This window comes from Liolophura sinensis, chromosome 9, assembly GCF_032854445.1.
Source record: "Liolophura sinensis isolate JHLJ2023 chromosome 9, CUHK_Ljap_v2, whole genome shotgun sequence".
Classification (NCBI taxonomy): domain Eukaryota; kingdom Metazoa; phylum Mollusca; class Polyplacophora; order Chitonida; family Chitonidae; genus Liolophura; species Liolophura sinensis.
This window is the reverse complement of record NC_088303.1, coordinates 22247499-22262683: the sequence shown is the minus strand read 5'-3', so window position 1 is coordinate 22262683 and position 15185 is coordinate 22247499. Positions and strand designations below refer to the sequence as shown.

Below are 15185 nucleotides of genomic sequence, written 5' to 3'. Positions count from 1 at the left end.
CAATTTGTTTCTGAATAGATACATGTATAACATGATAAAACAAATCTGAAACACTGCTTCAGTTGACATGACATACAGCTGTGGAAATTATTCATGAATAAAAGAAGTTTAGAAACCTGATCTGCTTGCAGTAATTCTTTTAGTTAATAAGTTTTGTTGAAATAACTTCATAGCATTATTCTGATCATGTAAACACATCATCCCAAATTTCCGTCATGTGAACCAGACGCAATATTATGGCACACTTATATTGGGGAAGAATGCTCAAGTGTCACATCACAAAATCAACTCAGCTGATCTTTCAAAATAACCTGCTATATATATTCCCATAAATCACACCAACTCAATACGTCATTACACTCATAGTGTCCTTTCTATATAAGTTTTGAGACAATGGATTTAAATGCCAACAACCACTACTACTTCTACTGCACTGATAAAACATACATGCAAGTCAGATCAAAACCCCTGTTAAACAAAAATGCACAGATCATGTGGACTGTTCAAAATTTTTTTTGAAGTTTCTGTTAATAGTGCTCAAAATTTTTTTTACAACTTTTTACAAAAAATAAATAAAAATAAACTTTTTGCTACAGGGACTACAGGTAATGGGCTGATCTGAGAGTTTTCTTTGTATATGGGGCAAATTAAAATGTAATGCTGTCACAAAGCAAAGGCGTTCATGGTTTGATGTTGGGAGCACATTTCCAAGCTCCACGACAGAAGACCTGGACAGGGCATGATCACTGAACTCAACATCTGCTAGTCTCAAATGCTGAAGTTTTGTCTTATATCAAACTCTGATTTGATAATTCTCACAAGAACTTTCATATGTATCATTGTAAAATAATAGTAATCAGGCCAAAAAGTCTTGATAAAAATATAAAAATAGAAGTGTGTATAATAAACTAACTTGACTCATATTCACAGAAGGCAAAAATAACATTTTATACCTTTTCTTAGTTATGTACTTTTTCACAGTGTCTCACTTTTTTACACAGCCAAACTATGCCATGTATATCATACAATGAAACCACAGCTCCTGAACTGCAAAAATGCAACATTAACTTGAGCAAGTCATTCTGTAACATCTTAGATTTGTGACAAATAAACCCTGTCAGTATAGGGAAACTTTACGCATCCTGGAGACAGTTCATTGTAATGGAAGTCTGATATAAGAGGTTTGGGGTTACCTCTTACTCATGGGCTCTGCTGTTGGGAAAGACGAACTTGGAGAATGTCCAAGATCCACTACAAGAGAGCTGGCCAAACTGTGGTCAAACAACTCTGGCATCTCACGTTTTTCTGAATCACAAAATTTATCACCAACCTGTAACTCCAAGTTTAGTTTAATTTCATCCTGGGATAAACTATCCACAATTTCCTTTGGAATACCATTGTGTAAATCTTTGAGACTTGTGTCTGTCTCTGCACAGAACAAAACATCTTCATTGTTACCATCCACTGCCAGTAGATGGCGCTCCTGTAAGGCTGTCATGGGGATACACTCCTCCTCCACACCAATGGCTGTGTCCTCTCCTGATATCTGGTGATATGTGACCCCACTGTGCCGACGAGCCAATCGCTGAGCCCGAGCTGTCAATGAAAGTAGCTTTTTGTGTTCTTGTTTTTCGTCATTGTAACACAGGGCATACTCCATGGTCTCGTACAGGGCAACAAAGATACAAAATGCTCCAGACAGTAGAAGCACCTGTGAGGGGGAAAATGTTGTGTAAATCAAAAGAACACACAAGAACAGGATTAGCCTTGAGATTATCAAAAGCTGTAAATACTTCATCCAGCTTAACTGGGATAGGTCCACTGCACTTTAGTATTTACAGCAGCTAGACAACATTTTGACACAAAACTACAGTCCGCACGACCCCTCACTCGCCAGGAGTTACTGGATCAAGATCACAGCACAATACCTGACAAACTTCTGCATATACCACAGATGACTGATTGACTGATTTGATAGGTGCTTAACACTATAATCAAGCATATTTCACTTTTACAACAGTAGTTAATAGTGGAAAGAGTAAATCCACAGCTTTTTGAGAGTAATGTGGCACACAAATTTTCTCTCGACAAATAACTTAAAGCATACACCACAAAATTTATTTATCTATTTATTTGATTGGTGTTTTACTCTGTACTCAAGAATATTTCACTTATACGACAACGGCCAGCATTAAGGTGGGAGGAAACTGGGCAGAGCCCTGGGGAAACCCACAACATTTGCAGGTTGCAGGCAGACCTTTCCATATAGGGCTGGAGTGGAAGCCAGCATGAGCTGGATTTGTACAAAACAAAAGCAGACATGCAGAAGCAGTTAAATCTGCTTATTACCATCTTAGGACATACAACAATGCAAGCAGCCATACATCAGATGTGTATGTCCTTACCTTGAGCACTCTCTCCTCTATCACAGGTTTTTCAGGCTCGGTGTTGTCTGGAGGAGGACACGGTAAATTGTAGCTGTCATTCAGGAACTTCCCCGACATAGCCTCACTGATCAACCTAAAACGTTTCAATACAGTTGAACAAAATTGAAATGTTTTTAAAGTACATACTTCTAGACGCATTTTCAGAATATTTTCCCACCTAGATTGTACTAATATTCACTCAGCCAATATTGGCCGAAATTGTGCACAAACATTTTTTTTTTTTCAATAATGAGAGGATAGAACAGAATCATTATCCTCTTGATTACAAAGTTAAAAACAGTCACAAATTTAATTTTAATCAACATCATGTTAGAGAGTTACCTTTTCCTGGATTGGAACTCTTCTGGCGTCATGGGTGACCCAAACAGCCTGAGTTGCCATTTTCTCAGCATGCCTGTGGGGTTTGACGTCTTCGCACCTGCAACAACAGTTATCTCCCCTTAACTACAGGAATTCCTTCAAAAATCCCACAATACAAAAGGAAGTACCCGTGGTTGTCTCACAACTGCCTTTTTCTCTACTGATCCCATTACAACCATTTATTAGTGTATATTGTTCTTCTATGACCACACCTCTGTCAGTCTCACTACTTCAAGACAGTGTGTGTTACATTTGTGCTTCACAAATGAACAAAAAAAATACAAACATGTTTTGACTGTGCATCACTAAGCATTCCTACAATAGACATACAAAAAGGCGAACAACAATCTATGCCTATTCTACAACAATGCAGACTGGAGACAGTCAGGCATTCAGCTAAGTTCTTTTGCTGACGTTGTGAGTAATTTACACAAGGGAAATACTGACACTATAATCACGATGATTCCATTTGTAATCAGCCTCTTGAGCAACCATCTGCATGTATGTTCAACAAGAGAGAGGGTATATGAATATAACATACCAGTATCAATCACAGTAAGGCTCCACTCCCCCAAGGGCATCTCCCCCCAGCACCGCACAGTGGAGAACACCCAGCCATTGAGGCCTTCTCCTGAGCTACAGACCCAGAAGAGGATGACAAAATTTGATATAGATATAGTACTTTAGAACCAGATTGCATTTATTAGCAGAATGTATTTTAGTTGACATCATGACAGCTAGCTGTTAATCTGACATTTTAGAGAAAAGAACTGAGAACCATGTTTCAGTGATCTCTTCATGCACATAATGTTCAAAAATAAATGACTTTTTCATGAAAAAAATGAAAGGTGAACTAGTACGACCATTCTCTAGAAAATCTTAAACATTCCGCTACAAACAGAGACTTTTTTGTGATGATAAAAAAAGTTCATCATATTTGTTTAGGCTACCTGTCTTTGGGACGTGCCGCCCCTACAATGGACTGGGTGCCACTGGGGCAGGTTAGGCGGATCTCCAGGTTACCACGACGCCAGTGTGACAAGGTCACGATGACCTGAACCTGCTCTAATGTCTTTAGCTCGTAGCCTAACATCATGGCAGCAGTTACTGGACATAAAACAACACCACAGATACAGGTAAAGACATGCACATTTGAACAATGGTCATATAGTGATGTCACTAAATTAGAATAAATTATGAACACATTTCCAGAACCTTCATAGAAATTTTAAGCACGGGTTTGTCAAAGAGGAATACGATTATTATTGTTGAGGACTGCAGCACAGGTATAAAAACATGTCCACATGTATACATGTACATTTAAATTTGTTCAAACTTGGTACAAGGTGAGTTAACTCATCCTCTAGTACATATATGTGCAAGTCTTTCTTGTTTGTTTGTTTTTTCTTTTTGATATTTTGGTGTCCTTTCTTTTCCAAACTGTTGTACATTAAAGAACGTCACATTTTTACCTTCAATACTTTAATATCAAACTTCTTCATCTTCTCAGCAAAAATAATATGGTGTATAAAATTGGACCACACTAAAAAAGCAAGTAATTCTAAATGGTTAAGTGTGAAGTACCTGAGCGGCGAGAGGTAGGTGGCCTTACCTGTATGGGAGAGGATGAGGGCTTGATTGTTGTTGGGTATGGGCTGATCTGGTGTGAACAGCTCAGAGTTGAAAACAGTCACCCAGGGTACAGACTTCCAAACCTGTTGAGATCAGAACACATAATCTGACATATTCAGACAGTGTTATTTTGGTCAAGATATACAATGTGATATTTTTTGCTATAAGCTTTAAAGACAGGAACAGGAGTATTTATTGATACCACTGATGTTGTTTTTGATACCAGTGAACGTTTGAAGAAGCTAATGACTTGCTTATGGTACAACATCTGTTCTAAAAACGAGAAATCGTGACTAATAAATAATTTAATTCTAATGACAATGCTATTTCTGAGTTGGCAATGATTCTGTCTGTGTTGCAGAGACTAAGTTTTACCTTTAGTCACCTTCGCAGCACTGACCTGTCCTCAGGCTTTCATCCTCACCTTAGCAGCACTGACCTGTCCAAGCCACCAGGCTCTCATCCTTCTCCATTACCATAACAGGCCTCTGGGCCTCTGTGCTCTCATCCTTCCCCATTACCTTAGCAGCACTGATCAGCCTCCAGCCTCTCATCCTTCTGCATTGCCAAAGCAGCACTGACCATCCTCCCGGCTCTCATCCTTCCCCATTACCTTAGCAGCACTGACCAGCCTCCAAGCTCTTATCCTCCTCATTACCTTAGCAGCACTGACAAGCCTCCACTCTCTCATCCTTCCCCATTAACTTAGCAGTATTGGCAAGCCTCAAGGCTCTCATCCTTCCCCATTACCTTAGCAGCCTTGACCTGCCTCCAGGCTCCCATACTTTCACATTACCTTAGCTGCAATTACCAGCCTCCAGGCTCTCATCCTTCCCCATTACCATAGCAGCAGCTGACCAACCTCCAGGCTCTCATCCTTCTCCATTACTTTAGAAGCATTGACCTGCCTTCAGGCTTTCATCCTTACCCATTACCATAGCAGCAATGAACAGCCTTCAGGCTCTCATCCTTCCCTATTACCACAGCAGCATTGCCCAGCTTCCAGGCTCTCATCCTTCCCCATTACCACAGCAGCATTGCCCAGCCTCCAGGCTTCCATCCTTCCCCATTACCTTAGCAGCACTAATCAGCCTTATGGCTTTCATCTTTATCCCTTACCTTAGCAGCATTAACCAGCCTCCAAGCTTTCATCAAACCAAATCCATGTTCCAAGCTGTGATGAAGACCTGCTCCATTCTTTTGCCACTTCCCAATATTTATGTCCACCTGTGAACAAACGGAGAATGTCTTCAAACTTATTTAGTGCTTTATTTTCTTCCCACACTGTCACTTAAATACATAATAGAGGTAACATTTTAGGGCAAGGGGACTAACTCATGCATTACCAGAAAAACACCTCACAGGCAGAACCAGTTAGGGGGCAATTCAAATTCATGGATACTAATTCTCCCCTTTTCACAGCTGATAATCAATCTGTTGGTGAAAACTAGGTCAATACTCAGATCAAATACTCAGTCTGACAGAATAACAATTAAGGCTCTCAACGACCAAGTATTTTACACCAGACACTCAATCAGGCAGATTTACCTTTAGGGCTGTCAGGATGACCTGGTATTTTACACCAGACACTCAATCAGACAGATTTACCTTTAGGGCTGTCAGGATGACCTGGTATTTTACACCAGACACTCAATCAAGACAGATTTACCTTTAGGGCTGTCAGGATGACCTGGTATTTTACACCAGACACTCAATCAGACAGATTTACCTTTAGGGCTGTCAGGATGACCTGGTATTTTACACCAGACACTCAATCAAGACAGATTTACCTTTAGGGCTGTCAGGATGACCTGGTATTTTACACCAGACACTCAATCAAGACAGATTTACCTTTAGGGCTGTCAGGATGACCTGGTATTTTACAGCAGACACTCAATCAGACAGATTTACCTTTAGGGCTGTCAGGATGACCTGGTATTTTACACCAGACACTCAATCAAGACAGATTTACCTTTAGGGCTGTCAGGATGACCTGGTATTTTACACCAGACACTCAATCAGACAGATTTACCTTTAGGGCTGTCAGGGTGACCAGGTATTTTACACCAGACACTCAATCAGACAGATTTACCTTTAGGGCTGTCAGGGTGACCAGGTATTTTACACCAGACTCTCAATCAGACAGATTTACCTTTAGGGCTGTCAGGATGATCAGGTATTGTACATCTCTCCATGTCAGACAGGGCCGAGCCTGTAACATCAAAGCTATCATGCCTGCAGCCAATGGGGCGGCAGCACTGGTGCCCGAATGGCGTGCTGTGCACCCTGTGCCTCCATCCTTACGCCAATCAGTTGTCACCTGGTGTGTCCACAGAACAAAGAATATAGGTCCAATATCTAGAAACTTGTTTGAGAATGAGTATAAAAGCTCACCTTTGTATATTTCGCAAAACTCTAAACATGTAACACTATTTAATGAGATATTCACTCTTTGCTTTTCTGTCAAACTGATAAAGACAAATTTGCCCTCTGTCATTTCAGAGATGAACCCTGTTTACTCTCAAAATCTTCTTTCAATAAACATTATTTCAATCCCGTGAAGCACCGATATGACTTAGATTTGGCATACTGGGTACTTACAATACTGCGTCGGTCAGGACCCCCACTGCTGAAGGTGACAGCCAGCATGGAAGCACACTCTTCCCCATAGTAAGGCATCTGGCCTGTCTCATCCACAGCCCCTGCAGCACACACACAACTATACTTAATCAGAACTACACTCAATTAGAACTACCTGTACAATCTGTCAGAACTACATGCACACTTAATCAGAATTACATTCAAATAGAACTAAACTCAATCAGAACTGAACTCAATCAGAACTACATTATAAAATCAGAACTACACGTAATAAGAACTAAATGTAAAATCCATCAGAACTACACGTAATAAGAACTACATGTAAAATCCATCAGAGCTACACTCAATAAGAGTTACACTACATCAGAACTACATGTATATGTACTTTTTTTCAGAACTACGATCAGCCGTTCATCTTTATACAATGTTACTACATCCACCATGTAAACACACAGATTTATATATATGTGCATTTATGTTCAATTAGTCCCTTGCTGACTAATATAGAGGTTGCAAAAGGCATAAAACAAGGTAAATAATTCAATCACTGTATGTACCCGGGAAGGTCTTCCAGCAACCTGCGAGATAGTCATGGGTTTCCTCCCAACGTAATGCTGGCCATTGTCGTATAAGTGAAATAGTGAGTACAAGAGTATGGCATAAAACACCCATCAAATAAATAAATAAATAAATAAATAAATAAATTATTGTACATTTGCCTAAATGCTGAATCTCAAACTACAGAAGGCACAAATGCCATTTACAGGTTCCTTTGTATGACCCCATTAAACCCAGACTTCTGGGTCATAAATGAAACCACATTTCCAAGCACACGTCTGACAAACAGTGAGACATTCTCTAATTCCTTAACCTTTTGCATAAAAAAGCGCAACTTTAAGTACAATTTATGCAAATTCTTATTTTGCTTTTGGAGAGAAAACCACATTGGCTGGATTGGCACATTTCAAGGCTTAACAAAACGTATAATTTTATCAGTCTACGTAGAGTAATGCCCTCAGAGTCTGCTGGAATAAACACCTTACAAATGTGCGACAAGGTTGAAGAATAACAGTACTGTTCCAATCATGCCAGTTCTTGCAGATCCAATAAGGAAAATCATTGGTCAAGGATTAGTGAACTCAAGCAAAGCAACATTATTCTTATAACACCTCTTTTGTACATCAAAACATTTAGAAAAAAACTTACGTACCAAGTTATATTAAATTAAAAAAAGACATAACACATCTTTTGTACATCACCAAATCGGGAAAAAAAACTTGCGTACCAAGTTAAATTAAATTGAAAAAAGGAAATCCGATTAATGAGTTGGATGATCTACATGTAAATGTGTCTGCCTGTCTCACAATCTGTCACTGAGCACAGAAGAAACTCTTACCGACAGTTATTGTATAAATAGAGTTTGCATAGCCATCATAGTTACAGTTGTCTTGATGCTCTCCTCCGTTACCACTAGCGACAACATAAATGCTTCCATAACCATGCCGACCAAAGTCTATCCCATGATGCATAGCTCTCTACAAAATCAAAGAGCAGAAAAATTTTTTTTACAAATTTACTAATAAATGAAAAATCAAATAATAAAACTTGCCAACACTGACACCTATAAAAACACCTAGAAGTATTTTGCCAATACCAACCAAGCCACTCAGTCCGCTTTCAGTCCATTTACAGCCCATTATTTCTACTGAATAAACGGACATGCCTATTATGAGTAGGTCGCCAGTCCGATTTGTATTTGCATGATAAGCCACACAGCATGCTTCTTGCCAACCCCCTCCCATCGGCCGTATACCCGTTGAGGGCCAGATTAGGGCTAGATTAGAGAATGGAGATAATCCCCTTAGTAAACAGTTTCTCTTATTAATGAAGACATTTTCTTAAACTTGATTTTGATCAGCATGCTTCTCTTGGTATTAATCATTAGGTAAGAGTACATTGAGCAATTCACTATATCAAACAATGCACTATGCTCATCTTCTATGTTTCCATATTTCATTAAGTCAATCTTGGATGACCTACCTGCTTGAGTACGAGACGTTGGGAGGAAATGTCCGACTAATAAAGACTCATTCAATCTTACTAGACTTTACCGAAACTAACACAGAGCTGGTCAATATAAGTTCAGTGTTGGACTATCTATGGGCAGCCATATCCTGACACAGAGTCAGTTTTACCTTGTCGAGTACAAAACAAATTCCCCAGGTGATAAACAAGGCCGGTAAGAACAAGGATATGTTCATTTTGTTTGACTGATTGGTGTTATTGACGGATTGGTGCCGTACTTAAGAATACATGTATTTCACCTATACGATAACAGCCTGCATTATGGTGGAATATGGATATCAGAATGCAATCTGTATTACAACAAGAACATAGTTTTGTCCTAACCTTTGCAAGAATTTGAGGGCCGTCCACAGTCTTTCCATCATCATCAGGACCCCAACTAGAAGCACAAACAATCAATCCATAACAGTTCACAATCAGTTTAACTAATAAATTGAAGCCTTATACATGTGTGCGTACAAGTATGTAACAGCAATTAGACCTGTGTGAAAAGATACAGAAATCAAGATAAATCAAGAAAGGTTGCAGCTTGATGATGGTTATACAATCAACACAAGAGCTTATTAGTTCTTAAGATACATGTATATGTAGTACTTATTTAATTTGTGTTTAATGCTGTTATTCAAGAGCATTTCACTTAGATGTATACAGAATTGTTCAGGTTTATCGGTGGAGGAAATCGGGCAGAGTCCCGTGATAGTCGGCGCCCTTTGGAAGGTACGTGAGAAACATTGTGATCTAAAGTAGCAGCCCAAAGGGCAACTTCTTCCAAAAACCATTAAGTCACATACAATGTTAATGTTTCAGTATCATATTTCAGATAGAGAAAATATTTGCCCACCAGACAGCAGTACGTGCATATGCGTGAAATAAACAGGGTATCACTTAGATTGTACATGTACCTGCAACTATACACATCATTTATCTGCATATTTTTGTTGAATCCAGAAGCCTCCAGACTGTCAGTCATTGGTCCATCCAGAATGCGCAGACCCGAGACTTTTGCCTCGTAGGCGACGCCCACTCCACAGAAATGATTTGCAGCTGCAGCCACTTCTCCCGCACATCTTGTCCCATGGTGATTCTCAACTATAATGTTACACAGTAAAATAATACTTCATGATAAGGATTAAAAACAATGTTAACAATGGTACATAACTTATTTCCGAATAAAATCTTAACTATTTCAGTTGTTACTTACTTACTTATTAAATTGGTGCTTTACGTTGACTCAAATACAATTCACTTATTACTCTGGCTCAGTAGTCATATGATATAGACAAAATTACTGAATCCATTCTACGTAGTTTCAGTGTAACACCCGAGTGTTGGTTGAGCATGGTTCAAGCCTATAAAAACGGAGGTATACAGTCAGGAAATTTAAACACCTGACTTCATATAGTCACTTGCCTCCTTATAACTCTGGGAGATTGCAGTACATATGACAGCTAACAGCTGTACATGGTTGTTGACTCGCATGATTTAACCATGGTTCAAAATCTGAATGCACTCAGATCTGAGTCTGACAGATGATGCAATAATGTTTTAAGACAAAGAATACACATCTGAAATTGTGCTTGGTTACATAAAAAATGATAAAAAGTTCAATGTTACCGTGATTGTTAACATTTTTATGTGTCATAATTTCAATGAAAATGTACCTTACCTAGAAATCCCACTTGGATAAAATTCATAAGGAATCAAATCATAACCATATCCGACATATCATATGTGTGAAAAATAGATTACCTTAGGATAAGGTACAAATTAGCGGGGGATTTTTCTCTCTACTGAACCACGACCTGTGATGAGGTGCCATCACATGAAGAGGTGTCAGTCAGTGATAACGTCATGATGTTGATCAACAACTAAGCCACAGAAACTAATATCGACACAGAAGTGTATTGGTCCATCAAGGGAAAGGTTTGTTGAAGGACAGATTTTCACCACTCTTTTATCTAGTGCTGCTTCACTTAGGCGACTTACCAAAGGCAAGTAAGTCACTCCACATGAGCCATTATACTGATACGGATCAACCAGTCAATGCTGAACGTCAAGCGAGGAAGCCACAACTTCCAATTTTAAGGTCTTAGGTGTGACCCAACCCCAGACTGACCCTGGATCTACCACCCATGAAGCGGATGCTCTACCAACTGAGCCATCATGGCCGGTACTTGGTGAAAAAACAAGCACCAAAGGTTTACTGATTCCAGGAATCAGGTCTGCGACGACATAGTAAACAAAATGCTAATTCACAATGTCAACACTACTTTGCTTGCATCTCAGATATCCAGGTGCAAAAGGTTCATGTACAAAATACCTGAGTGAATGACGAGGCAAATTACATCCATCAAAATAAAAACCTGTGTCTGGCTGACTAACCTTTTACCCCACTCGGCATTGGATCTCCATCCTCAGAATTCAAATCCCAGCTTCCTTCAGCATTGTAGTTAGGTCTAATATCAGGATTGGTCCACTCCAGACCTACCAACATATCAGAGAGTGATGACGTTACTAAATAGTCATAAAATGGTGCATCAAAGAGTAAGCCACCTTTGCACAAGTAAATAGCCCTTCCGAGCCCTACAGTACACAAGTAAACAGGCCCGCTGAGCCCTACAAAGCACAAGTAAACAACCATTCCAATCCCTACAATACACAAGTAAACAGCCCTTCTGAGTGCTACAGTCCACAAGTAAACAGCCCCTTCGAGTCTTACAGTACACAAGTAAACAGCTCTTCCAAGCGCTACAGTACACCAGTAAACAGCCCCTTTGAGCTCTACAGTACATTCTCACTGTTATTAATTGCTTTCAACATGTATATTTGTCAGTGCTGACTAGTGACAATAAAGGTCAATAGGTCTGAAGAACTAAATGTGTGACAAATCCTAAAAAAAAAAAAAAATATCCAAGAAAAACCAAGAAAAAATTGCAAATGAACAGGCATACAGAGCAACCATCTTACCATCGTCAAGTATTGCTACGGTAACACCCCGCCCAGTGATGTTTCTGTCCCAAACTCCGGTCACGTTAATATCCATTTCCTCTTCCTTAAAGTTTACCTGCAAAAAAGCTCTCTTTGTGTACACATGAATGCATAAAATATGTTACAAGTGAATCTACTCATTTCTAAAACCTTTTCGCAAATTTCAGTGTGTGATTTATGCACATTTTTAATTTAATTTTGAAGACAAAACTATTTATATAATAAATATAATAGTTCATATAATAAAGAAATCTTCTTGAACAGTATCTGATTGATCTTAAATCAAAAATGTTTATCTAGACTGAACCCAGACTTACCAGATGCCACTGCTTTGGAAACTGGGGGTCCTTAAAATGCAACGTTGACCGTTTCTGTCTTGACTTAGCTGTCTGGCGTTCAAACCAAACAACAGCTGGATGGTTGGAGAGCTTGACACCAACATTACTGGCAACATCCTCAAAATCAGGGACATGTTTCTTGTGAATAGAATGCACATCAGAAATAGAGTACACTTGGTTGAGCAGCATTAAGTTTCCTTGTGAAGATTCTGGTAGATACGAAAATAAAAAATGATCTGCAAGTTCTCCTACACTGCCCAACTTATGTAAGCCAATTTCATCCGCAATGAGGTCAGCTTGACTGGTGACATCATGTTGGTCATGTGTGACATTCACATGTACGGCCCAGATGAGGAATTTCACACCATTGTAGCTGTCCATTCCTGTATAAGAACTTCCATTAGCAGACTCATAAATCAGTCTGGATTCCATTCCATTTCTGTCCTCTGTAAATTTGAACTCACATTCCAACACCAACAGGGCTAAGAGAATAAGGTATACATGTATTTCCTTACTTCCGTTTTCCTTCCCATTTTGACAGGTTACCATGGTTTCTGAAATACAATACACAGAAAGAGATGAAGAACACACTGCTTTAATTAGTATGCTTTTTTGTTTGCTTTAATGACGGCAAACTGGCTCAAAGCCACTTTTGCAAGTATAATCAGCTTAACTTTGCCCGCATGAAAGGGGTAATAGTTGTATTAGGGTTACCTTAATACTAGTATCATATCTATAATATCTATCATTACACTGATGCTAAGAATTCTTTTTTTTTTTACAGGAAACAAATTCTGTGCATCTTTACAGAAAAAGAAGACAAGTGTTACCCGAACTCCTCCAAACTTTTCACACATGAAAGAGCAATTTTTAATGTAATTTTTGCAAAGACTTAATTTGATTTTGGAGACAAAACCCCACTGGCTGGATTGGCCAGTTTCAGACTGTCACGAAAAGTATAATTTGATCAGTCGATACACGTTATAATAATATGCTTGAATACAACCTTGTTAACATGTGAAAACGTTGAAGAATTACAGTAATACAACTGAACTACATTCCATTTTAAATCTGTATGCTTAAAATAATAATTATGTTTACAATCACAAAAAAGCATGTTCAATAATAACTGCACTGGATTAGAATTTATTTATATGTATTTATTTATTTGACAGGAGTTTCATTCAAGAATGGGGCCCATATATCTTATATAATGGTGGCTAGCACTTCATTGTGGGCGGAAATTGGGAAACCCATGACCATCTGCAGGTTGCTGACAGACTTTCCAATATGACAGGTAAGGAAGCCAGCATGAGCTGGACTGCCCAGCTGAGAGTCTCCTGTGTCACTGTGTTACTCCAGCACAATAACATGACTAACCTCACAGCCACAGAGGTTCCCACATGATGTCTGTTGCAGAAAATAACTTTAACAAATCGTACCACTTCACTGGCTGGAAGTGAAAGCCTTGTTAATTTCAATTTATTTCAGCACCAAATTTATGGTGGCCATTATGGAAGCCAGATGAAGGCATCTCGCCCTGCTGCCTGCATCACACGGGTGGTGCAAATCATGCGCGAATGGTACCTTTCTCCTGCAGTGGCCGACAATGGCATGGCTGGCCACGGCGCAAGAGCAAGGGCGATGTGAAGGCGAGGGCGAGGACAAGGGCAAGGGCAAGGGCAAGGCCAAAGGCGGTACTGTTCGCATGCAAAGGGTGACCGTTCCTACGACCCGCGTTACCGAGGACAGTACCATTTGTGCGGGATTTGCTCCGGCCTAGTGCTGCGACGAAGGAGACAAACACTAGAACTGTACCATTAGTGCGTGATTTACACTGTCGCAGGGCGAAATGTCCTAATGCAGCTTCCATAGGTGAGGGCAAAGATCCTGGGCATATGTCGTTAGTGTTCAAAGGTAGGTAATTTTCTGACATTGTATGTGAGAGATCTACCATGACGGCGGCATGGTAAAACGAGGCATCACCAGTCAGAAAACTATATGCCCCTTGTTTCCTGTAAGAATTAACACCAGCACACATTGTAATTAGGATGTTTCACAAGATTGAAACAGAGAAGATCTGGCAGACTTACTTTGTCCCATAAACGATACTACCCATGTAAAACTAAATGTTAGTTTACTATCGTGCCAGATGATACATGATGAAAAACGTACTGCATAGCTGTGATATTATTTGCAAATGTACGTAACGCCACGCCTACACTATACTACCATAGTATAGTGTAGTCCCGGATGCCATGCTGGTAAAGCCTAAATAAAGCCTGGTTAATGTAATATATTTACCTGTTTACCCTTGATTCTTGTTAAAAGAATGCCACGTGTGATGCAGCCTCCCTCCATACCCATCCGATCGCCTTTCAAACCACGTCCTCTGACAACTATTGATTATTTACCTGCACGTCATCCGTCTAACAACAGCTGCACACAGCGTTTCCGCCGCCATGTTGTTGTTGCGATGCACACTTACAAACTTTTTTAAGAAAGCGAAAGGTAAAAAATACTTAAGCAGACTTTAATTCATTTCCTCAATTTTTACTCAAGTTACTGAATAAACTCACCCCATGACAGATTATAACGGTATGAATGTTTCCCTTACTTTGATTTGTTTTTGTTTTTTTTTTGGTTTCTTTTTTTTCTGCTTTCTCAACTTAGGCTGAAGTGAAGAAATTAATTCAAGGGAGACAACTTTGAAACATTCTGAAAACGAGGCTGC

General features: G+C 39.5%; 1 protein-coding gene across 2 annotated transcripts; it reads right to left on the bottom strand.

The window, feature by feature from the left end:
* Window positions 1-965: 965 nt before the first annotated feature.
* On the bottom strand, window positions 966-15101 carry LOC135474988 (proprotein convertase subtilisin/kexin type 7-like). 2 transcript variants are annotated; one of them, XM_064754707.1, is made up of 16 exons: window positions 14756-15101; window positions 12431-13041; window positions 12093-12189; window positions 11508-11609; window positions 10028-10214; window positions 9450-9504; window positions 8437-8575; window positions 7041-7141; window positions 6592-6759; window positions 5559-5666; window positions 4420-4522; window positions 3758-3914; window positions 3349-3443; window positions 2769-2865; window positions 2406-2520; window positions 966-1711 (listed from the first exon to the last, which is right to left on the bottom strand). In XM_064754707.1, exons 2-16 carry the CDS (start codon window positions 12998-13000, stop codon window positions 1190-1192), a joined length of 2616 nt encoding a protein of 871 aa, XP_064610777.1. In that variant the 5' UTR covers window positions 13001-13041; window positions 14756-15101; the 3' UTR covers window positions 966-1189. The 2 variants fall into 2 exon arrangements, with proteins under 2 accessions (XP_064610777.1, XP_064610776.1); XM_064754706.1 differs by having other exon boundaries at window positions 12431-13005.
* Window positions 15102-15185: the final 84 nt, after the last annotated feature.

Bases quoted from the DNA above. Each gene is read 5' to 3' on its own strand.
- LOC135474988 (XM_064754707.1), bottom strand. From the start codon at position 13,000: ATGGTAACCTGTCAAAATGGGAAGGAAAACGGAAGTAAGGAAATACAT. The intron at 9,505-10,027 runs GTACATGTACAA...TTGTGCTTCTAG, and splicing joins AATGATGTGTATAGTTGCAG to TTGGGGTCCTGATGATGATG. The intron at 6,760-7,040 runs GTAAGTACCCAG...TGGACACACCAG, and splicing joins GTCCTGACCGACGCAGTATT to GTGACAACTGATTGGCGTAA.